The sequence below is a fragment of the Mauremys mutica genome, chromosome 13, assembly GCF_020497125.1.
Source record: "Mauremys mutica isolate MM-2020 ecotype Southern chromosome 13, ASM2049712v1, whole genome shotgun sequence".
Classification (NCBI taxonomy): Eukaryota; Metazoa; Chordata; order Testudines; family Geoemydidae; genus Mauremys; species Mauremys mutica.
This window is the reverse complement of record NC_059084.1, coordinates 44,653,709-44,678,828: the sequence shown is the minus strand read 5'-3', so window position 1 is coordinate 44,678,828 and position 25,120 is coordinate 44,653,709. Positions and strand designations below refer to the sequence as shown.

The window sequence follows — 25,120 nt, the reverse complement described above, 5'->3', positions numbered from 1 at the left end:
GAGGGCACCAGAACTGTACATAGGATTCCAGCAGTGGGTTGCACCAGTGTCAAATGCGGAGGTAAAATAACCTCTTTGCTCTTACTCAAGATTCCCAGGATCGCATTAGCCCTTTTGGCCATGGAGTCGCACTGGGAGCTTCTGTTCAGCTGCTTATGCACTGTGATCCCCAAATCTTTTGCAGAGTCTCTGATTCCCAGGACAGAATATCCCAACCTGTAAGTATGTTGGAGAGCTGCAATTGCTGGAAAAAGCCCTGAAACCCCTGGCGAGGGCAGGTGAAGGGAGCTCTGGAATTTCTTTCTATTTTCTGTGTATTTCTAATGGAGCCAGACTGGAGGGCCCAGGGAGGGCTTTCCCAGCTCTGTATTTTGCTTTCCATTGGCATTCCAGACTGGCAGTGGAGAGCTGCCCATGATAATGGTGATAGCACTCAGCTCTTCGAGACTGTCTGTCATAGAATCATAGAATCATAGAATATCAGGGTTGGAAGGACCTCAGGAGGTCATCTAGTCCAACCCCCTGCTCAAAGCAGGACCAATTCCCAAATAAATCATCCCAACCAGGGCTTTGTCAAGCCTGACCTTAAAAACCTTTAAGGAAGGAGATTCTACCACCTCCCTAGGGAACCCATTCCAGTGCTTCACCACCCTCCTAGTGAAAAAGTTTTTCCTAATATCCAACCTAAACCTCCCCCACTGTAACTTGAGACCATTACTCCTTGTTCTGTCATCTGCTACCACTGAGAACAGTCTAGATCCGTCCTCTTTGGAACCCCCCTTTCAGGTAGTTGAAAGCAGCTATCAAATCCCCCTCATTCTTCTCTTCTGCAGCTTAACAATCCCAGTTCCCTCAGCCTCTCCTTATAAGTCATGTGCTCCAGCCCCCTAATCATTTTTGTTGCCCTCCGCTGGTCTCTTTCCAATTTTTCCACATCCTTCTTGTAGTGTGGGGCCCAAAACTGGACACAGTGCTCCAGATGAGGCCTCACCAGTCGAATAGAAGGGAATGATCACGTCCCTTGATCTGCTGGCAATGCTCCTACTTATACAGCCCAAAATGCCATTAGCCTTCTTGGCAACAAGGGCACCCTGTTGACTCATATCCAGCTTCTCATCCACTGTAACCCCTAGGTCATGCATTGGCCTCACAGCACAGGCGAATGTCATTATCCCAACAGGGCTGGGGCGTAAACTGAGGCAAAGGGAGGAATGGGAGATGCCCACAACCCCCCAGTAGTCCAGGGTGAGAGCTTTTCCACTGGGCTTTTTGCATCCACTCTATCGCCTTCAGCAGGGAAAAGGCAGCCCCTGTTTCTGGATCCCCTTGGCTGGGGCCTAAGCTCTACGGACAGTTTGCAGGTTTGGAGTTGTTGCTTCATGCAGGGGAGGAATGTGGAGATCCCTATGTGTAGGTGCTGGGCAGGGCCCACTGGAGTGCAAGCTCTGATCCAGGACCAGGTCAGGGGACTGACTGGCTCAGGGGAGTGGGAAATGGGATACGGGCTTTCCCTTCTACAGAAATTCAGTGCTTCCATCTCCTTTCCAAGGCCCAATTTCTATCCTTCCCTAGCTAACCCTTACATGGTCTGTGGGTAATGCGGATTGATATTGATCCTGGGTGAGAGAACACACCCCGATCCCACCCCTGTGTGTGTAGGATAGAGGGGGTTGCAGCTCTGATCTCCCTGATACCAGCCTCCCCCAGGGACATAGCGTCATAACTATAAAGGGAAGGGAACGGCCCTCCTGTGTACAATACTATAAAATCCCTCCTGTCCAGAGACACCAAAATCCTTTTACCTGTAAAGGGTTAAGAAGCTCAGGTAACCTGGCTGACACCTGACCCAAAGGACCAATAAGGGGACAAGATACTTTCAAATCTTGGTGGGGGGAAGGCTTTTGTTTGTGCTCTTTGTTTTGGGAGTTGTTCACTCTTGGGACTAAGAGGCACCAGACATCAGTCCATGTTCTCCAAATCTTTCTTAACAAGTCTCTCATATTTCAAACTTGTAAGTAACAGCCAGGCAAGGCGTGTTAGGTTTATCTTTGTTTTCTCAACTTGTAAATGTGCCTTTTGCTAGGGGGTTTACCTCTGTTTGCTGTAACTTTGAACCTAAGGCTAGAGGGGGTTCCTCTGGGCTCTATGAATCTGATTACCCTGTAAAGTTATTTTCCATCCTGATTTTACAGAGATGATTTTTACCTTTCTTTCTTTAATTAAAAGCCTTCTTTTTTAAAGAACCTAATTGATTTTTCCTTGTTTTAAGATCCAAGGGGGTTGGGTCTGGACTCACCAGGGAATTGGTGAAGGAAGATATTTGGGGAGGAGGTAGACAGAGTTTCCCAAATAACTCTTAAATGATTTGGGTGGTGGCAGCAAAACCAGATCTAAGCTGGTAATTAAGCTTAGAGGTTCTCATGCAGGTCCCCACATCTGTATCCTAGAGTTCAGAGTGGGGAAGGAACCTTGACACATAGTATATGTGATTCCTAGGGTGTTTCTGAACCCCCACCCCCATAAACACATTGTCAGAGCCAGATGCCTCCCCTCCTCCTGCTTCCCACACTGGGTTTATCAACCCCTGCCTGGGGGGCGGGGGATCAGCCCTACCCCCTATCATGGATCCCTGGCCTTTCAGTGGAGACACAATCCCCCCTGTGGGGATTCCCATAGACAGAGCCAGGAGCATCTCTGGTCCAACCATTCCTGCTTCTAGGTTCTCCCAGGGGCCAGTCCTGGATGATCCCAGCCAATCCCCAATGCTGGCCTTGGAGACCAGTTGGTGAGCCCTACTGTAGCTACCAGCAAAACTCTTTGGGTCCAGCAGTACGTGGCTCATGAATGGGTCTAGAAACTAATGGTGTGGGTCTAGGTGGATCTAGAATCAATTTGCATAGATGAGAGTCGATCAAGACTGATAGCTCTAGACTGGAATTTGCATTGATCCAGAATTGACCTAAATGGATCCAGTAGCACATTTGTGCATCTGCATTGCTCAAGCATGGATGTCAAATAGTTTGGGCATGGCTCTACGTGGGCAATCGTGGGTCTACATCAGGGGTGGGAAAACTACGGCCCTTGGGCCATGTCCAGCCTCTTAGAACTTTTAATCTGGCCCTCGAGCTCCCGCTGGGAGCAGGGTTGGGGGTTTTCCATGTGTCTCCCAGAAGCAGCGTCATGTCTCCCCCCTGATTCCCATGCGTTGGGCCAGCCAGGGTGGTCCATATGCTGCCCCTTCCCCAAGGGCCAGCCCCACAGCTCCCATTGGGTGGGAAACATGGCAATGGGAGCTGCAGGGATGGTGCCTGCAGGCAGGCAAGTGCACAGAGCCACCTGGCTGATGCTACGCATCCATGTGGGAGCTGGGTGGGGGCATGATGCTGCTTCCGGGGGAGGCACCTGTGGACAGGGCAGCGTGCAGAGCCGCTCTGGCCATGCCTCCATGTAGGAGCCAGAGGGAGGACATGCCGCTGCCTCCAGGAGCTGAATGAGGTAAGCGCTGCCAGAGCCTGCACCCCTGAGCCTGCCCCCCCGTGCTCCAACCCCCTCCTGCCCTCCGAACCCCTTCGTCCCAGCCCAGAGTACCCTCCTACACTCCAAGCCCCTCATCCCCAGCCCCACCCAGAGTCTGTACACTCAGCTGAAGCCCTCAGCCCCCCTCATCCCAACCCCCCATTTTGTGAGCATTCGTGGCCTGCCATACAATTTCTATAGCCCAGATGTGGCCTTCAGACCAAAAAGTTTGCCCACTCCTGGTCTACATGGACCTAGATGGAATGGGTGTGATGGGACCCCATCAATAGAAGAGATAGAGCTATAACTGAGACCAATCAACATGATTCTGTGGACAGCCGGCCTTGTTAAATGAAGACAATGTCGTTTTTTGACAACGTTGTAAGGCTGGTTGATAGAGGCGACAATGCTGATGGAAGAGATAGATTTGGACTCCTGGAAGGCATTTGAGAAAGTGTAACATCAACATGGCCCATGTGAAATGGATTAAACAAACCTGACTCGCTGACTGAGCACAAAATGCAATCCTCAACAGGGAACCAGGGGACTTTCAGCGGGGGGGCGGTTCCCAGAGGGACATGTTCTGGGCAAGGGGCTCTAGAGAGGCTCATGCTTTTAGCTCTGGAGGCCCCTAGTTCAATCCCTGGTGTATCAGCTAAGATGACAGATGTGATACTCCAGCCCCCATAGCCACACTGCCAGCACTCCTGTTACTGTCTGCTCGGTTATCTTGCGACTTCTGTCTCTCTCTGTCCCTCCTCTCTCTCACACATGGACAACAGCTGTTCCACCGAGCAAAGCCCTGGCCCCCGCCTTTGCTAGGCGCACCCATGGAAATCCCTGGAACCACGTGGTTCGGCGTCTACTCCAGCTTTCCCATGAGCCTGTGTCAGGCACTATGGTTGTGGGTTCCGCACATGGCTACAATCGCTTATTTCCATTGATCTACGAGGGGGGAGGCCCCACCCAGAACAAAGTTTAACCCAACCCCCAACAATAGCATTGGCCCATCTCCTCCTTAGGCACTGGACACACTGGTTTCACATGATGAGTAGGAGATCACATCTCCTGGGCATCTCTGACAATCTTGACCTTAAGACAAATGACCCCATCCCATAGTTAGTTAGGTAGCATGAATCCCTGAGGAGAGCACTGGGGGATCAAGGGAAGACTATATCCCTCTGGGGTTTAGTGGACAGGTCCCTCTCTCTGGCAGTGATGGGCAAGGAGCAGGATTTGGAAAGGCACATGGCACCAGCTGTGCATCATCTGGAGCCCAGCACACCTGGGCTTCCTGTTTCCAATTTTGGTGGTTCAGTGGCTGGAAGCCTTTCCCCTCTAGGGGGTGCAGGCTCTGATATGGCAGCAGGGTAGGAGACTGGCTGGCTCAGGGGTGGGGAATGGAACATAGGGCAGCTTGGTGCTGCTGTCACTGTTCCAAGGGATTATTTTTGCCCTTCCCCAGCTCTTCCTGACCTGGGCTGTGGCTAACACTGATCGGTATCAGTGCTGGGTGAAACGACACACCCTGGTCCTTCCCATGTGTGAGATAGATGAAGGTGCAGCTCTGATCACCCCGATGACAGCCCACCACTACAGTGTGTACGTGACGCCCAGAGTGTCTCTGACTTCCTCCCCCACAAACACATTGTCAGAGCCAGATGCCTCTTCTTCTTCTGCTGCCCCATTGGGGCCATCATCCCACAAAAGGGGGTTCAACACTGTCCCCTGTCTGGTTTTGCCCTGGCAATGGAGGTGCCATCTCCACAGAGAGATGCACACATAGAGAGCCAGGACTATCACTGGTCCAGTCATTCCTGCATCCCGCCTCCCCCAAGGGCCAGTCCTGGATGCTCCCAGCCAACATCTCAAAAGGACTTGGAGCCAGGTCAGGTGGGTCCAGCACTGTCAGGGTGGGGGAGGTGGGTCTAGAATGGATGTATCGGGATCTAGGGGAAACTAGACTGGATCTCTATGGATGTGGATCGATCTAGAATGGGCCCACATGTACTTATGTGGAAATGGATAGATATAGAATGCAATAGTGTAAACTGAAATCATAGAGTCATAGAAGATTAGGGCTAGAAGAGACCTCAAGAGGTCATCTAGTCCAACCCGCTGCTCAAAACAGGAACAAACCCCAAGTAAATCATCCCAGCCAGGGCATTCTCAAGCTTGGCCTTAAAAACCTCTATGGTTGGAGATTCCACCACCTCCCTAGGTAACCCATTCCAGGGCTTAACCACCCACCTAGTGAAAGTTTTTCCATATATCCAACCTACACCTCCCACACTGCAACTTGAGACCATTGCTTCTTGTTTTGTCATCTGCCACCACTGAGAACAGCCTAAATCCATCCTCTTTGGAACCTCCCTTCAGGTAGTTGAAGGCTGCTATCAAATCTCCCCTCACTTTTCTCTTCTGCAGAGTAAATAAGCCCAGTTCTCTCAGATTCACCTTATAAGTCATGTCTCCCAGCCCCCCTAATATTTTTTGTTGTTCTCTGCTGGACTCCCTCCAATTTGTCCACATTCTTTGCCTAGTGGGGGGCTCAAAACTAGATGCAATACTCCAGATGTGGCCTCACTAGTGCCAAATAGAGGGGAATAATAAGTTCCCTCAATCTTCTGGCAATGCTCCTAGTAATTCAGCCTAATATTCCATCAATCTTCTTGGCAACAAGGGCACACTGCTGACTCATATCCACTTTCTCATCCACTGTAAACCCCAGGTCCTTTTCTGCAGAACTGCTGCTTAGCCAGTCAGTCTCCAACCTGTAGCGGTGCATGGGATTCTTCTGTCGTAAGTGCAGAAAGCTGCACTTGTCCTTGTTGAACCTCATCAGATTTCTTTTGGCTCAACCCTTCAATTTATCTAGGTCACTCTGGACCTATCCCTACCCTCCTGCATATCTACCACTCCCCCAGCTTAGAGTCATCCATGAACTTGCTGAGGGTGCAATTCATCCCAACATCCAGATCATTAATGAAGATGTTGAACAAAACCGGCCCCAGGACTAACCCCTGGGGCACTCCACTTGATATCAGATGCTAACTAGACATCAAGCCGTTGATAACTCCTCATTCAGCTCAACAATCTAGCCAGCTTTCTATCCACCTTATAGTCCATTCATCCAATCCATACTTTTTTAAGTTGCTGGCAAGAATACTGTGGGAGACTGTGTCAGAAGCTTTGCTAAAGTTAAGATATATCACCTCCACTGCTTTCCCCATATCCACAGAGCCAGTTATCTCATCATAGAAGGCAATCAGGTTGGTCAGACATGACTTGCCCTTGGTGAATCCATGTTGACTATTGCTGATCACCTTCCTCTCCTCCAAATGCTTCAAAATGGATTCCTTGAGGACCTGCTCCATGATTTGTCCAGGGACTGAGGTGAGGATGACCAGTCTGTAGTTCTCGGATTCTTCTTCTTCCCTTTTTAAAAAGATGGGCACTGTATTTTCCTTTTTCAAGTCATCCGGGACCTTCCCTGATCTCCATGAATTTTGAAAGATAATGGCCAATGGCTCTGCAATCACATCAGCCAACTCTCTCATCAACCCTGGATGCATTAGATCTGCACCCATGGACTTGTGCCTGTCCAACTTTTTAAAATAGTCCTTAACCTGTTCTTTCACCACTAAGGGCTGCTCACCTCCTCCCCATACAGTGCTGCCAGTGCAGTAATCTTTCAACTGACCTTGTCTGTGAAGACTGAGGGAAAAAAAAACATTGAGTACTTCAGCTTTCTGCACATCAACAGTCACTAGGCTGCCTCCCCCATTCAATAGGGGTCCCATGCTTTCCCTGGCCTATTTCTTGTTACTAACATACCTGAAGAAACCCTTCTTGTTGCCCTTCACATCCCTTGCTAGCTACAAGTCCAGTTGTTCCTTGGCCTTCTTGATTACACCCCTGCATGCTCGAGCAATATTTTTATATTCCTCCCTAGTCATCTGTTCAAGTTTCCACTTCTTGTACTCTTCCTTTTTGTGTTTAAGCTCACTGAAGATTTCTCTGTTAAGCCAAGTTGGCCACCTGACATATTTGCTCTTCTTTCTGCACACAGGGATGGTTTGTTCCTGTGCTCTCAATAAGGCTTCTTTAAAATACAGCCAGCAGTCCTGGACTCCTTGTCCCCTCATATTAGGCTCCCAGGGGATCCTGCCCATCAATTCCCTTAAGGAGTCAAAGTCTGGTTTTCTGAAGTCCAGGATCCATATTCTGCAGCTCTCCTTTCTTCCTTTTGTCAGGATCCTGAGCTCAACCATCTCATGGTCACAGCTGCCCAGGTTGCCACCCACTTCTACTTCCCCTACCAATGTCAAGAGGAGCATGACCCCTAGTTGGTTCCTCCTGCACTTTCATCAGGAACTTGTCCCCAACACTCTCCGAAAACTTCCTGGATTGTCTGTGCACTAATGTATTGCTCTCCCAGCAGATGTCAGATCCCCCATGAGAACCAGGGCCCATGATCTGGAAACTTCTGTTATTTGTCCAAAGAAAGCCTCGTGTACCTCCTCCTCCTGGTCTGGTGGTCTATAGCAGATGTTCACCACAACATCGCTATTGTTGCTCTCATCTCTAAACTTAACCCAATGATTCTCAATCGGCTTTTCTCCAGTTTCATACTGAAGCTCTGAGCAATCATACTGCTCCCTTACATACAGTGCAACTCCTCCACCTTTTCTTCCTGTCCTGTCCTTCCTAAACAGTTTATACCCATCCATAACAGTGCTACAGTCTTGTGAGTTACCCCACCAAGTCTCCATTATTCCAATCACATCATAGTTCCTTGACTGTGCCAGGACTTCCAATTCTTCCTGTTTGTTTCCCAGGCTTCTTGGGTTTGTGTACAGGCTCCTAAGATAACTAGCCGACTGCCCTACTTTCTCAGTATGAAAGAGGAGACTTCCCCTATTACATCCTCCTCCTTGTGTTTCCTCCTGGGATCCCTCTTCCCCACTTACCTCCAGGCTTAAGTCACCATCCCCCGACAGACCTGGTTTAAAGCCCTCCTCACTAGGTTAGCAAGCCTGCCTGTGAAGACGCTCATCCCTCTCTTCGTTAGGTGGATCCCAACTCTTCCTAGCAATCCTTCTTCCTGGAACAACATCCCATGGTCGAAGAATCCAAAGCCAACACCACCTGCGCAACCACACATTTACCTCCACAATTCGATGGTCCCTACCTGGGCCTTTTCCTTCAATAGGGAGGATGTATGAGAACATGTCTTCTGCCTCAAACTTCTTTATCCTTCTTCCCCGAGCCATGTAGTCTGCAGATTCCCGCTCAAGGTTATTCTTGGTAGCATCATTCATGCCCATGTGGAGAAGTAGGATGTGGTAGTGGTCCTAGGGCTTGAGCAATCTCGGCAGACACCCCATCACATCCTGAATTGTAGCTCCAGGCGAGCAGCACACTTCTCGAGTTTCCCGGTGTGGATGGCAGATGTATGACTCTGTCCCCCTTAGGAGGGAGCCCCAGTCACCACACCCATCTCCTCCTCTTGGGAGTGGTGGTCATGGAACCCCCATCCCTAGGACAATGCATCCCATGCCTTCCGGTCAGTGGGGTCCCCTTTTGATCCCTTCCCTCAGATAGCTCTTCCAAACTATTCTCTGCCATGGTACCTGTGCAGAGAGCCTGAAAACAGTTTCCTACCTCTGTCTGCACTGGGGGTACATGAGTTCTCCTCCTTCTTCTTCTGGAGGTCACATGCTGCCAATTTTCTTCTCCGTTCTGCACTGCCCTCTCTGATTCTTCAGCATGCTGTGCCTGCAGTACCACACACTGACTTCTATCCAGAAACTCTTCATTTTCTCTGATTGAATGCAGGGTTAATACTTAGGTCTCCTGTCCTTTAACCTTTTCTTCCAATATGGAGACCAGCTTGCACTCTGTACAGACAAAGTCGCTTCTGTCCTCTGGGAGAAAGACAAATTTGGAACATCCTGTGCAGGTCACAAGAGCTGATCGCTCACTATGCATATTGTCTTCCTTCTAAGAGCCTCTTCTGATGTTGTGTTTACTGCTCACGGAAGCCTGAAAGGCAAACAACTCCATGGGAACTTCCACCAGGTGAAATCCCAGGCAAACTCCCTCTGTTTGCCTGTCCTGCTGTTTGCTGTCCTGAGCCATGGCTGGGGCACATAAGTGCAACACTAGTGCACCTAATAAATAACGTACATAATAAACACGGTACGGCACCCAGCACAATGGGACCCTGCTACTCTAACAGTCCCGGCCACGCTGAACGTCTCAGGTTGGACACCTGAAACCGGAGTCACCCAAGTGTCCCAGCTGAAGCTGCGATCGGATCTGCGGGTGTCACAGCGTTGGGCAGTGCGGTAAATGCTGACAAGGCAGAGGCAGGTACAGGGATTGTGCTGGGGCACTTGGTGAGCTGGGCACAGTCACACACCAGGGGTGTGAATCCAGCCGATGCAGAATTCTCCATCTTGGTTCAAGAGACCTGGCCACCTCCCCAGGGCTGGGACTGGAGAACTGGGGCTCTACAAAGGATCTAGGGGGGCTTACAGTGAACAAGCAACACCATGAGCTCCCCACGCGCCGCTGGAGCAAAACTGGCCAGAGTCTGGGCTGTAAAACCAGGGGCATAGGAGCAGGGAGGGGATTTTGTCTCTCTATGCAGCATTGATGAGACTGATACCGGCCCCAGGATCGGGGACAAACTGGCTCAGGGGGGTGGGGAATACACATGGGGCCTTTCCCCTATAGGGGGTTCCTGCTCTGAGCCAGCCCCATAGCAGGGGACTGGCTGGTTCAGGGGGTGCCTAATCAGATGTGGGGCATTTCCCCTCTAGGGCACCTCTGTGCTGCTGTCACTGTTACAAGCACCAAGTTCTGCCCTTCCCCAGCTCTCCTGTGTACGTGGGCTGTGGGTAACACTGATCGGTATCGGAGCTGGGTGAGAAAACACACCCCTGTGCCCTGTGTGTGAGATAGAGGCGGGTGGCTCTGATCACCCTGATACCAGCTCCCCACCCCAGACATTGTGTATGTCACACCCAAAGTGTCCCTGACCCCCCCACAACAGATTGTCAGAGACAGGTGACTTCCCTGCTTCTTCTGCCCCACTGAGTTTATCAGCCCCCAAGGGGGCTCAGTCCCATCCCCGCCCACAGGGTCCCGGGCCTGTCAGGGGAGGTGATTCACAAGCACAGAGTCAGGAGCATCACTGGTCCAGTCATTCCTGCATCCCACCTTCCCAGGGACCAGACATGGATGCTCCCAGCCAGCACCCCTGCTGGCCCTGAGTCAGGTCAGTGACCCCTACTATAGTTATCAGAAGGGTGCAGACAGTGGGTGGGTCCAGCATTGGTAGGGTGAGGAGATGGATATAGAATGAATGTATGGGGATCTAGATGGCTCTGGAATGGATGTAGAGAGATGTGCATTGATCTAGAAGGGATCTACAGGTAGCTATGTGGGTATGGATAGATCTAGAATGGAACAGCATCCACTGAAATTAATCTAGCTTGAATGGAGTTGGTTGGGTCTTCATGCATCTGTATTGATTGTGAATGGATATAGAGAGGTTCTGGAATAGTTCTACATGGTGACACATAGATCTAGTCATATCTGGATGGATAGATCCCACCGCTCATTCATGAGACATGTCAATTCCAAGAGGGGGATCCAGAGCCAAAAAATGGAATGGCTGAGATTGGTTCTAACAATAAACAGATACTAAAGGATGGAAACAGAATTAATGCCAGTCAATATGAGTTCATGGAGAGCAGAGCATGTTGAACAACCACTCTAAAAAAAAATGAGGAGTCCTTGTGGCACCTTAGAGACTAATACATTTATTTGGGCATAAACTTTTGTGGGCTAAAACCCATCTCATCAGATGTATGGAGTGGAAGATACAGTAGGCAGGTATAAATACACAGCACATGAAGAGATGGGAGTTGTCTTACCAAGTGAGGGGTCAGTGCTAACGAGCCAATTCAATTAAGGTGACTCCAGCGAGAAACTGCAGAACTGGAATTAATTTGCAAACTGGACACCATCAAATTAGGCCTGAATAAAGACTGGCAGTGGCTGGGTCACTACAAAAAGTAATTTTCCCTCTGTTGATACTCACACCTTCTCGTCAACTGTTTGAAATGGGCTACGTGCATTGGCCTCATTAGCACTACAAAATTGATTTTCCCTCCCTTGGTATTCACCCCTTCTTGTCAGCTGTTGAGAATAGACCACTTCCACCATAAGTGAATTGGCTCGTTAGCATTGACCCCCTAACTTGGTAAGGCAACTCCCATCTTTTCAATTGCTGTGTATTTATACCTGCCTACTCTATTTTCCACTGCATGCATCTGATGAAGTGGGTTTTAGCCCACAAAAGCTTATGCCAAAATAAATGTGTTAGTCTCTAAGGTGCCACAAGGAATCCTCATTGTTTTTGCTAATACAGACTAACACAGCTACCACTCTGAAACCAATAACCACTCTCATTTCTGAGCAATGTTAAAAGTGAGGTTCATTAAGGTGACTGCGCTGATGTGATATATACTTGGATTCCCATAGGGAGTTTGCCCAAGTACCACACAACATTTAAATTGAGAAATTAGCTCTTAAAAAACTCAACATGGCTCCAAAATGGGCTAATTGATCCTCCTCAAAATGTGATCTTCAGAGGGGAATCAGCATCCACCGGGGTGTTTCTGGTGGGCCCAGAAAAGATCTGTTCTGGGTCTGAGGTTATTCAGTATCTGTATCTATGATCTGGAAGTTCATGTAAAATTGTTGCTGGTAAAATCTGCAGAGAACACAAGGAGAAGTGAGATAGGGGACACCTCCAAGCTACAGAGCTACCTGGGTCACCTCATGAGTTTGGCTCAATTAGACCTGCACATGAATCCAGCCAAATGCAAGGTCAAACATCGAGGAACAAGGGATGTTGTTCATGCTGGCAGGACCTGGAGAGCAGGGGCTCTGAAAGGGAGCATGGTGGAACCCAACCAAACAAGATATTTCAGTGGAATGCAGGAGGTGAGCAGGCAGATACCATCTTTGGGTGTATAAACCAGGGGATATTGAGTAGCAGCAAGGAGATGGGGTCACCTCTGGATACAGCAGTTGTGGGACCATGACTGGAGATTGTGTCCAGCTCTGGTGTCCACACCTCCAGCAGGATGTTGGGAAATTGGAAAGAGATACAAGAACAAGCTGAGATCTGGAGACACTGCTTTGCGGGGACAGCTACAAGGAGAGTGATCTCCTGAGGGTATTGGAGGCAAAGAGGGGATTCGGCCCCCTCTGTCCGGACCTCCATGGGGAGGGGGTTTCTGAGAGCAGGGTCTTCATCCTCTCTGGCCAAGGCAGGACAAGACCTGACAGCCAAGAGCTGGAGTCAGAAAAGGTCTGGCTGGGACTGATATGCAAACAATAAACATAGTGCCATGGGAACAACTGACCCAGGGCCATGGTGAAAGCAGCAGTTGCTGGGTGGATTCAGGCTCTGAGGTGTCCACCAGGGGGTCAAGTTGGAAGGTCACAATGGTCCCTTAAAATCTATGGGTCTGGGTATCTTGGTGCAGAGAAGCCCAGGGGTGTTTCTTACACCTGCAGTAGGGAGGGGGCAGGGTTAACCACATCTGCAGCCAGGCTGAGCGGGCACCAGAACAGAGAGGAAACCACCCACCCTGATGTGGGCACAGCTGTGGCTTGAGGCTTCGCCAATCTGCGTCTCCACCCATGGGCCATCCGGGTGGGAGTTGGTGGGCAGGAGGGTACATGTCCCTGTGATTGCCAGCCCCTGACCACCCCTCCTGCTGTCTGGTCCATATAACCCCTGGGGCTCAGGCAGAGGCTCCGTGTCCATCACTGGATGTCTCTGATGATGCAGCTCTTGATCTTGGTCCTGCTTCCTGTGGCCTTTTGCCTTCCCCCTGGGTCTCAGGCTGGTGAGTTTGGAGTTGGATCAGGGCCTATGGGGAGCAGGACACTTGCTCCATATGGGGAGCTGTGGGCAGCGTTTTGGTTCTCTCCCTTGGTCCTGCTGGGGCCAAGCACCTGTATTGAAACCTGTATCCTCTCCTGAGTGTGGCAGGGGCTCTCAGAGCAGCCCAAGGGGTTGGATGGCCCAGCCCCCACAGGGTCCTTTGGGACCCTGGAAAAATCAGATGCCCAAGGAATCAATTCTGAAGCACTTGGAGGAGAGGAAAGTTATCAGGAATAGTCAGCCTGGATTCACCAAGGGCAAGTCATGCCTGATAAACCTAATTGCCTTCTATGAGGAGATAACTGGCTCTGTGGATGAGGGGAAAGCAGTGGATGTGTTATTCCTTGACTTTAACAAAGCTTTTGATACGGTCTCCCACAGTATTCTTGCCAGCAAGCTAAAGAAGTATGGGCTGGATGAATGGACTATAAGGTGGATAGAAAACTGGCTCAACGGGTAGAGATCAATGGCTCCATGGCTAGTTGGTAGCTGGTATCAAGCAGAGTGCCCGAAGGGTTGGTCCTGGGGACAGTTTTGTTCAACATCTTCATTAATGATCTGGAGGATGGCGTGGACTGCACCCTTGGCAGGTTTGCAGATGACACTAAACTGGGAGGAGTGGTAGATAAGCTGGAGATAGGATACAGAGGGACCTAGACAAATTAGAGGATTGGGCCAAAAAAATCTGATGAGGTTCAACAAGGACAAGTGCAGAGTCCTACACTTAGGACAGAAGATTCCCATGCACTGCTACAGACTAGGGACCGAATGGCTAGGCAGCAGTTCTGCAGAAAAGGACCTAGGGGTTATAGCGGATGAGAAGCCAGATATGAGTCAACAGTGTGCCCTTGTTGCCAAGATGGCATTTTGGGCCTGTAGCAAGGGGGATCCCTGCTCCTGGTTTTAAGGGGTTTAAAAGTGGCTTGGCAGGGCTTGAGAGCTGCTGCTCTCAAAGCTGGGCTGATTGGGGAAGTAGCCGCAGCTGGGCCACACCCCAATCGGGCCACAGCTGGCCCCTATAAAAGGCTATGAGCCAGGAGCCCACTCAGTCTCTCTCTGCCTTCAGAGAGAGAAGGGCCAGGCTTCAGGGAACTGAGACAAGGTACCTAGTGTGAAGCAGGGCTGGGGAAAGGCTGAGGAGCTGGGGAAGCTCCAGCCTAGAAAACCCCAGGCTGTGGCCTAGCATAGGGCAAAAGGTACTGGGGGTTGCAGGGGACAACCTAGGGGTAGGCCAAGGCAGCAGGTCCAAACCCCCTTTGCTGATGATGAGTGCTGGCTACTGCAGTCTGCCCCAGTGAACGGGGGCTATACAGAGACTGGGTCAGTAGCCACTACTGAGGCAAAGTGGGGATAGTAGGGTGGGGGTTCCCCTGGGAAGGGGAAACCTGGTTAAAGGGGCACCAGGGTCCTGGGAGGGACATGGGGGCCAGGAGAAGACAGGGGGATCACTGGCCTGCAGAGGGTGCTCCTGGGCTGGAAAGAGCTAATTCCCCAGAGTCACCAGCAGGAGGTGCTGCAGGGGTGAGTCTGACCCATTACAGGGCTGTATAAGTAGGAGCATTGCCAGCAGATCGAGGGAAGTGATCATTCCTCTCTATTTGACATTGGTGAGGCCTCATCTGGAGCACTGTGTCCAGTTTTGGGCCCCACACTACAAGAAGGATGTGGAAAAATTGGAAAGTTGTCCAGGGGAGGGCAACAAAAATAATTAGGGGGCTGGAGCACATGACTTATGAGGAGAGGCTGAGGGAACTGGGATTATTTAGTCTGCAGAAGAGAAGAATGAGGGGGGATTTGATAGCTGCTTTCAACTACCTGAAAGGGGGTTCCAAAGAGTATGGATCTAGACTGTTTTCAGTGGTACCAGATGACAGAACAAGGAGTAATGATCTCAAGTTGCAGTGGGGGAGATTTAGGTTGGACATTAGGAAAAACTTTTTCACTAGGAGGGTGGTGAAGCACTGGAATGGGTTACCTAGGGAGATGGTGGAATCTCCTTCCTTAGAGGTTTTTAAGGTCAGGCTTGACAAAGCCCTGGCTGGGATGATTTAGTTGGGGATTGATCCTGCTTTGAGCAGGGGGTTGGACTAGGTACCTCCTGAGGTCCCTTCCAACCCTCAAATTCTATGATCCCACTGCTAATCCATGTCCCAGACAGGGAGGTTGGCCATGGGGCTAGGTTATTGGGCTGGGACCAAAGAAATCTGGGACCAATTCCCAGATCTGCCCAGGATCTCTGTGGACAGGGATATCTAGGGATTGAGGATGGTCACCAAAATCCCTTAGGCAGGCTTACAAACAATCTCCCTGGGCCTCAGTTTCCCTATCTGTACAATGTGAAGAATAATTCAGCTTGTGTCAGGACACTGCCTGGGTCAGTGAAAGGCCTGGAGCAAGGGAGCCCCTGATCTCAGTTAGTTTCTGCGCAGTTCCTGCCATAATAGGGGCTCGGATGTTGGTCTACAACATTCCGCCCTCATGCGAATAACAGCAATTTGTTAAAGGTGGGATTTTCCAACACACCCACCCACCTGGGTGGAAATTTCTTCAGAGATGATCACAAAACCTTTTTCATTCCCCCTGGGGGGGAAAAAGTGGCTCTTTAAAATTTTCACCTAAATATTACCCAACACTGGGGGGAAAGAATCAGTTTCACCACAATAATTCAGATGGGTTTGAGACGAGGCTTTTTGAGGAAAAAATGATGTTCCTTAAGTTTGGCGGGTCGGTGTTGGAGCAGCCCTCGCTGGTGACTGTGGATTGATGGAGAAGCAGCATACACAAGGGACCTGTCAGTGCCCTTCCAGGTGCTTCCTGTCTTAATCTGGGGTGACTTTGGCCCCAAAGCTGTTAACACCAGGCAGTGCGATTACTGACCCTCTCCTGGTGCATTTGGCACCGATTCTCCACACAGCGAGGTCAGAGCTTTAGATTGACCCTCCGGCCCCATGGGGTGTCCAGTCTGGGGCAGAGCTGAGCAGGGGGCAGGGTCCTAGGCACAGGGATCCCCCAAGGAGAGCATCAGCGGGAGTGGGAGGAGGTTGTGGGGACTCCCCTTAGGGATGGGGAGCTCAGTCCCAACCCGGCCCAGGGAGATGATGTGGCTCTTTCTATGAACCTGGTCCCTCCCCAGGTGAGATCATTGGGGGCTGGGAAGCCAAGCCCCACTCCAGACCCTACATGGCCTATCTGGAAATACAGCGCAAAGAGAAGACCTATATCTGTGGAGGGTTCCTGGTGTCGGAGAACTTCGTGCTGACGGCCGCTCACTGCAATGGAGAGTAAGCGCCTCTGTGCTGGGGATGTCGGGGCAGGTTGGGTGCTAGCAGGTGATGGGGGGGGCGGGAGCTCTGGTGCCATCGTAGGTTGCAAGGAAGGAGCAGTTAGCAGGACAGGCTGGGAGAGCAGAGCCCAGGGGTCTGAGCTGGTCGGGGGTGTCAATGTGTCACTAGGGGCCTCTGCAAACCATGGCCCAGAGCCAACGCTGGGTAAGTCAGTGGAGCTCCGGCCATTGACACCAGCTGGGTTCTGGCCCATTGCCCAGATGGGGGCAGGGAGGGAGTCACAGTCCCAGGACAGCTCTGCGGGGCTCCAGGCTGGGAGGAGCTGGCATAGACCCTGGTCTGGATCTAGCCGGGGGTGGGCAGGAGCTGAGACCCAGGGGGCAGGAGGCCTGCGGGGCGTGAAGGAGCTCAGAGGGACAACACGAGGGGCTGGTAGAGACACAGGCTGGGACCCCAACACCACTGGGCAGGGTCTTGGTGCTGCAGCCAGAGCCTCCTAGAGGGGAAAAGTCCCCTGTGCTATTTCCCAGCCCTGAAGCCCAAAACTGAGTCTGAGATCTCGGCCTGAGAGCCCGGCTGCCCGGTCCTCCCCATATCACTGTTCATGAGTCGGACCCACATGTGCCCCTCCCCCTCCTCACATACGCTCCTGCCCCTGACGCCCCATGTATTGCTCTTGGCTTTTACAGTGAGATCACTGTCACGCTGGGAGCCCATAACATTAGAGAACCGGAACAGAGCCAACAGAAAATCTCTGTGCGCCACCGTATCCCCCACCCCCAGTACAACAAGACCACCCTGAACAATGACATCATGCTGCTGCAGGTAAGACCCCCATCCCATCACACCACCCCTAGTGACCTCTCAGTTATGGGTTTGCATGTTTTGGGGGATTGGGGTGTGTCTCTGTGTCCTTGAGTGTGACCCTCACATTGATCTTCGTCGTTCTCGTGTCTCAGCTGGCAGAGAGAGCGAAGCTGAACAGATGGGTGGATACCATCATCCTGCCCTGCGCCAACGAGAGAGTAAAGGCAGGGACCATGTGCAGCGTTGCTGGCTGGGGCGGCACTAGCACAGAGAGTGAATCAACCCCGGCCAGGCTCCAGGAGGTGAACGTGGTTGTGATGCCGGATGCTGCATGTTCGAGGAATCCTAATGGGCTATATTATCACTATAACTCCTCCACCATGATGTGTGTGGGGGATCCAAAAACAGGAAAAGACTCTTGGAAGGTGAATCTCCTCCTGGCTTCAAGCATCCTTGATAAATTGTTATTATTAATGAGGCTGTTGGTGTTGTAGTCAGGCCTACAAGTGGGGGTCAGTGATGAGGCCCCAATGTGCTTGGTGCTGTACAAATGAATGGGAAAATATCTGGTTTTCTCCCAGGGGAGGCAGAGACCAGCTCTAGGGGTGGGGGGCCTGACACCAGCTGGGCTTTGGGGGAGCTGAGCAGAGACCAGGCGGACATAGGGGGCTGTCACTGAGCTGTGCATCAGCGGGAATGACTCACTGAGCTGTTCTCCATCTGTTGCTTGTTTTATTTCACAGGGCGACTCTGGAGGCCCCCTGGTGTTTGGGAAAATAGCCCAGGGCATCGTCTCCTGGGGGCCTCCCACCCCTCCTGGGGTGTACACGAGAGTCTCCACCTTCATCCCCTGGATACAGGCGACAACGAGGAAGCTGCAGCCCTAAGCCAAGCCGGGAATAGCTGCGGGGACCGGAGCTGCGCCGGTTCTGTCCTTTGGTGATGCCCAGATGTAGGACCTGCTTTGCAGATTGGCTGAGCTCCCCTTTCCCTAGGATAGCCCCCCCCTTCACGTCACTCAGGCAGCGCCCAGCCCATGAGCATCAAGGCAGTGAGCCTAGGGGAGTTAGGAACCAGGTTCAAGACCAGCTCCTATCCGCTCCCTTGGCAATCCCAACCCAGACCCTTAGGCTGCATCTTTGTTGGGAAACAGCTGATTTATTTCCCCTGGGGTAATGGACATAAGCCAAACCCTGGGGCAGACCCAGCAGTTTGTAGCTCTCTGCCATGTCAGCTGGTCGAGTGACCATTTATTGGGGGATCTTCATTGGTACCTGACCTGCTAAAGCCTGTGAAAACTGCAGCCTGGCCTGGCCTCACTGGAGCTATCCCATGGGTTAGTTCATAGAGCTGGCCATCCCTCCTTCCAAACACACCTGTTCCCAGTGCTGGCGAGGCCAGTGGGTCGGGAACGCAGAGACGGCTGCACTGAACTGATTGCAGATCAATCCCCGGTGCTGATCGCCTCCTTCTCACCTTCCCTTCCCCACCCTGCTGCGCGGCCTGTTGCATTTCGCTCCCTGCTCCATTGCCAGCAATGAATAAAAAAGTTACCAAAAAAAAGGGTTTTAGGTACTGAGCGATCAACTCGAGCTGTGAAATCCAGAGCAGCTGCTGCATCTGCCAGGACCAGGCGGGAATTAACCCCACAGGGGAAGGCTGGGCTTGTGGTTAATGCGCTAAGCTGGGACTGAGGACACATCACATTTTTCACTTTGAGTGCACGTCCCCTCCCCCTTTTGTCCACATGATCCTTCCTGACTAGCTGGTGATCATGGATTTTAATCGTTCAGTCATGGGAATCATCCCAGCAGGGTCCAGTCACACCTGCTACACCAAACTGATGCTCCTGGAGGAACAATTCCAATTCCTTGTGTTTGTTCCCCAGACTCCTCGCAGTGGTGCAGAGACAAGTCAAGAATTTCTTCTCTCCATTGAATTGGGGCTCCTGGATTAATTTTGTTCTTGTTTTTTCCTGAGAGCTCATTTCTTCCCCCTCTTTACCCTCTCCTTTGCTTATTAGTTTAGTCTTCCCTTGACTCCTCTAGCCGGCCTGTTCCCATGGAGATCGATCCCCCTTCTCCTGAGGTGGAGGCCATCCAAACTCTGCAGCCCCCTCTCCCCATAGAAGACAGACTGATGTTCCACAAACTCTCCACCCTCCACACCACCAATATAGAGAGTAATCAGAATCCATCTCAGCATGTTTTTCAGGCTAATCCAGCCCAGCACATTCACTCTCCTCTCTTTAGTTATGCTCTCCGGTCCCTTCTCTGCATCTGCTCTGGTCTGAATTCCTCTATCCTGCACACTGGTGACCCAAATTGGTTCCCAATGGGAAGCCGGGTTCACAGCAGATCCTGGTTCACCCTGAAGAGTGATGGGAGGTGTTTGCTGAGGTCGTAGCACTGTTCCAGGGCAGCTGGAGTCCGGCATCCTACGCCCCCGGGCAGCCTGCCTTGGGAGCCCCAGAGCTAGGGGCTGTTGCCTGGCTTGGCCCAGATTTGTCTCACTAAGAATCATGTGAGGCCTGGCATTTGAGTCTGCTTGCCACAGATTAGCTCCTGTATGGTGGGGCTGAATCAGGTGCAACCGGGGTGATGCCTCCCCCTCTTGGTGAGGAAAGGCCCACAGTCTGGAATGCTGCACAGCTGGGGCCATGTACAGCTGGATGTATGCAATGCACAGCTGGAGCCTGGCCTACATAGATATGAGCTCAGGCAGCTCTGCAGCCCATGGGATGTCCCTCCACCCCCATGCTGGTCTGTTGGTCAATGTGGCAAATGCTCTCCAGATGAGGTGACACATCAGCCCCCTCATTCACACGAGGGGGAGGGGACACATCCGAGGCAGGAGATGCAGATGGGGATTTACAAAGAGTGACTTAGTGCAGGCCTGGGCCTATGGATTCCAGGCCTCGGGTGAGATGCATTAGCATTCCCTGCCCCCTGAGCCAGCCAGTCCCCCAGACCTGAGTCCTGATCAGAGCCAGTGTCCCCCAGACAGGAAAGGCCCCATCTCACATTCCTCATTACCACTGACAGCAGAAGCAGATGCAGCTAGAGTGGCTGAATTCTAGTGATTTGTTTTTCCTACTGCCCTGGTCTGACAGACAGTTCAGACTGCCGGGTTTAACCGCTGAGTGGCTGGGGCTCCCCTCTCCTGATTGACAGAGATCCAGCAGGGAAGGAAACACTCACAGGGATGGGATTTAATAGAATTCTCTGTTGATTCCAGAAGACACAATCTGGCTTGTGAAATTAACAAGTTAAAAGGGCAGATGGTGGGGAGGGAAGGGGACTTTAACTACCCAGACATCAGCTGGAAAAGTTATACGGCAGGACACAACATTTCTGAAGAGGACAATATTAGAGGCACAAGTGCAAGCTATTTCTATGCAAAGGAAAGACACAAGGAATAGTAAGAGGCCAATATGGCTCCACAGAAGTTCTTTAATGACCTGATAATCAAAGAAGAATCCTAAAAAAAGGGGAAACTTGGAAAAATTGCTAAGGAGGAGTACAAAAGAATAGGACTAGCATGTAGGAATACAATCAGAGAGGCTAAGGCACAAAATGAGTTTCACTTAGCAAAGGACATAAAATAATTTGTTCTTGAAATGCGTTAGGAGCAAGAGAAAGATTCAGGAAAGTGAAGGTTCACTACATAGGTGGGAAGGAGAACTAACAATCAAAATGAAAAAAGGTGTTTAATGTCGGTTTTGCTTCAGACTTCACTAAAAAGGTTAATGGTGAACAGATACTCTTCACAATTAATGCTAGCAAGGGGGAAGGAACACAAGGCAAAACTGGGAGAGAACAGGTTACAGAACATTTAAATAGGTTAGATGTATTCAAGTTAGCAGAACCTGATTAAATTAATCATTGGGTGCATACGGAAGTGGCTGAAGCAATCACGGAATAATTAGGATGTGTCTTTGAGAACCTCTGGAGGACAGGTGAGAGGTCCCAGAGGTCTGGAGAAGGGCAAACATAGTACTTATCTTTAAAAAGAGGAACAAAGACAATGCAGGGAATTATAGACCGGTCAGCCTAACTTTGATACCTGGAAAGATACTGGAGCAAAGTATTAAACAATCAGTTTGGAAGCGCCTAGAGGATAATAGGGTTATGTTACCGAAATATTGGGTCTGCCTAGCGGAGAGCCAATAACAACCTGACAGGAATAAGGAAAGATTGCTTTATTCTGCAGAAAAAAGGAGAGCCTTGTACTCAGGTACAAAGAACTCTGCTGCACACAAGTTTCACAAACTTTTTATACACTTTCAGACAAAGACCATGCCGTGTTAACACTTCATTGGTGGGTGTCAAACCCCGTGCTTCTGTTATCTGGTCAGGAAAACTGGTTTGGAGCAAGATTTCTCTGCTTTGAGGCAGAAGAGAGAAGATGGTTCAAAAGTTCAGGCTACTGTGTATGTGAGGCTTCTGCTTCCCCCTACTGTCCGCTTGTAAGCTATTAAAGGGGGCCACCCGTAACTTTCACAGTTACAAGGAATGGCCAGCAAGAACATATTGTGCCAAATCAACCTAATGTCCTTCTTAATTTGGTATACTGCCCTAGTGGATGGGGGGAAGCAGTAGACATTACATAGCTTGAATTTAGGAAGGCTTTTAACACAGTGCCACAAGACATTCTCATAAGTAAACTAGGGAAATTAGCATAAATTGATGGCAGAATGGATTGAAAGACTGTACTCAAAAACTATCATTGGCTGTGTGTCAAACTGGGAAAATGATTCTAGTGGAGTCCCGCAGTGGTCAGTCCTGGGTCTGGTACTTTGCAATCTTTTCCTTAATGGCTTGGATGATGAAGTGCAGATGACACCAACCTGAGAGGGGCTGCAAACACTTTGAAGAACAACATTAGGTTTTGGTCTGGAATCACCAACATGAAATTTAATACAGACATGTGCAAAGTACTTCACTTAGGAAGGAAAAATCAAAGCACAACTACAAAATGAGGAACAACAGGCTAGGCGGTAGCACTTCAAAAAGCATCTGAAGGCTATAGTGAATAATACATTGAATATGAGTGAACAATGTGCTGCAGGTGTGAAAAATGTTAATATTATTCTGGAGTGTATTAAGAGTAGTGTCGTATGTAAGACACGGGCGGTAATTGTTCCACACTACCCGACACTGGTGGGGCCTCAGTTGAAGTACTGTGTCCAGTTTTGGGTGCCACAATTTAGGGGAGATGTAGAGAAATTGGAGAGAGTCCAGAGGTGAGCAACAAAAATGGTCAAAGGTTGAGAAAGCCTGAGCGAAGAGGAAAGGTGAAAAAACTGGGCATGTTTAGTCTAGAGAAGAGGAGGCTGAGAACAGTCTTACAATATGTGAAGGTCTGTTCTAAAGAGGACAGGGATCAATGGTTCTCCATGTCCACAGAGGGTAGGACAAGAAGTGATGGGCTTAGTCTGCAGCAAGGGTGACTGAGGTTAGTTATTAGGAAAAACTTTCTAACCCTAAATGGAGTTAATCTATGGAATAGGATCTCAAGGGAAGCCATGGAAACCCTATCACTGGAAGGGATTAAGACCAGGTTGGACAAACACCTGTCAGGGATGGTCTAGGCTGACATGCTCCTGCCTCAGAACAGGGGGCTGAACCAGGTGACCTCATGAGGTCCCTTCCAGCCTGATATTTCTATGATTCTATTCTATGAAATGTCTTCTTGGATGAAATCCTCTGAGCTTCCTTCCCCTCCATTGTCCATTATCTGGAGCCCAGCTGGGCAGGGAGCCAGGCAGATATGAAACATCACACAGAGAAAACAAATCTGGTCTTGAAAAGTTTCCGAGAACCAGGACTAAAAGGAAATGACTCAGCAGATGGGGACTGGAGAAATGACAAATTTGCACTGTAGACTTTTAATAGTTGTTCCAGTGTGGGCCAGAGGCGGTGGGGCAGAAGGCATGTGGGGTCAGATGCTCCCCCCCCGCACCAATTTCCTGCATGGCTTTTACTGAGCATGCTCACATGGACTGAGCATGCTCAGTAACACATCTGAAGCCGGCTGCCCTCACTCTGTCCCACTATTATTGGTGGGCATATGTCATCTCTGCCAGTGACTCTCATTCATGACCTGCAGCACCCCCATTCCCATTCCTGGACTCAGACCCTCAGAGAGCTCTGCATGTTCTCCCCAATGTCTGGCTCTAAGAACTGTTTCCATTCATGACACGGCTGTGCGTGGGGATGCACCGTTCACTGTCGAGGGACGGGGAGATGTCCCTGCTCAGATGTTCAGCTTATCAGTCAGGCCACAGGGCTGACAGCCTGTGTCAGGGTTCCTTCCTCACTATGAACTCTGGAGTACATATGTGGGGAACCGCATGAAAGACCCCCCCCCACGCTTATTTTTACCAGCTTAGGTTAAAAACTTTCCCAAGGCAAAAATTCCACCTTGCCCTGAACAGTATGCTGCCACCACCAAGTGATTTAGACAAAGAATCTGGGAAAGGACCACTTGGAGTCCTATTCCCCCAAAATATTCCCCCAAGCCCTGCACCCCCTTTCCTGGGGAAGGCTTGAGAATCATATCCTCACCAATTGGTACAGGTGAACACAGACCCAAACCCTTGGATCTTAAGAACAATGAAAAATCAATCAGGTTCTTAAAAGAAGAATTTTAATTAAAGAAAAGGTAAACGAATCACCTCTGTAAAATCAGGATGGTAAGTACTTTACAGAATAACAAAAGATTCAAAAACACAGAGGATTTCTCCTCTAGGCAAAACTTTAAAGTTACAAAAACAGGGATAAACCTCCCTCTTAGCACAGGGAAAATTCACAAGCTAAAACCAAAGATAACCTAACACATTTCTTTGCTATTACTTACTATTCCTGCAATATTAGATGCTTAGTTTGGATATGGCTTAGGGAGATGTATTTTCCATGCCCTGTTTCCTTGTTGACTACGGGAGACACAGACAAAAAACCTTCCCCCAGAGATTTGAAAGTATCTTCTCCCTTTATTGGTCCTTTTGGTTAGGTGACACCCTGGTTATCTGAGCTTCTTAACCCCTTACAGGTAAAAGAGGAATTAACCCTTTACAGGGTAAAGAGGCATTTTATGCTACCCTTAGCTGTATGTTTATGACAGTGTCTAGATGCCTTCCCAGAGCATATGGGTTAAGTCAGCACCTGCCAACTCACAGAACCAATATTTGTCTGACTTAGCAGCATCTGTTTGGAACAGTGGAAGGGAGGTTCAATACATCCTCCATATGATTTCCTGTGGAATTAATCTTAAACGTAGCTCCAAGGAGCTGTTTGGAGCACTGGCTACAATTTGTTTCCATTTGGTTAGCAGAAAATAATTGGCCTTGTTCCTCCTCCCAATGCTTTTTTAGAGGATTGGTGTTTAGTTCAAATTTGCTGGCCAGGTGTGCATATAATGTTCTATAGCTCCTGGCAATCTAGGTAACATTTGGAGAAATGAAAGCAGTAAAGAGTCAGGGATAGTGACAACATCAGTGCTAAACGGAGGGGGGACGGCATGTTTCCATTGCATA

The 25,120-nt window shown here is 50.1% G+C and overlaps 1 protein-coding gene across 1 annotated transcript; it reads left to right on the top strand.

Moving 5' to 3' along the window:
• The first annotated feature begins 13,378 nt into the window (after window positions 1-13,378).
• On the top strand, window positions 13,379-19,131 carry LOC123348085 (mast cell protease 1A-like). Its single transcript, XM_044985404.1, has 5 exons — window positions 13,379-13,454; window positions 16,626-16,773; window positions 17,466-17,601; window positions 17,736-18,008; window positions 18,327-19,131. Exons 1-5 carry the CDS (start codon window positions 13,379-13,381, stop codon window positions 18,468-18,470), a joined length of 777 nt encoding a protein of 258 aa, XP_044841339.1. The 3' UTR covers window positions 18,471-19,131.
• The last annotated feature ends 5,989 nt before the right edge of the window (window positions 19,132-25,120 follow it).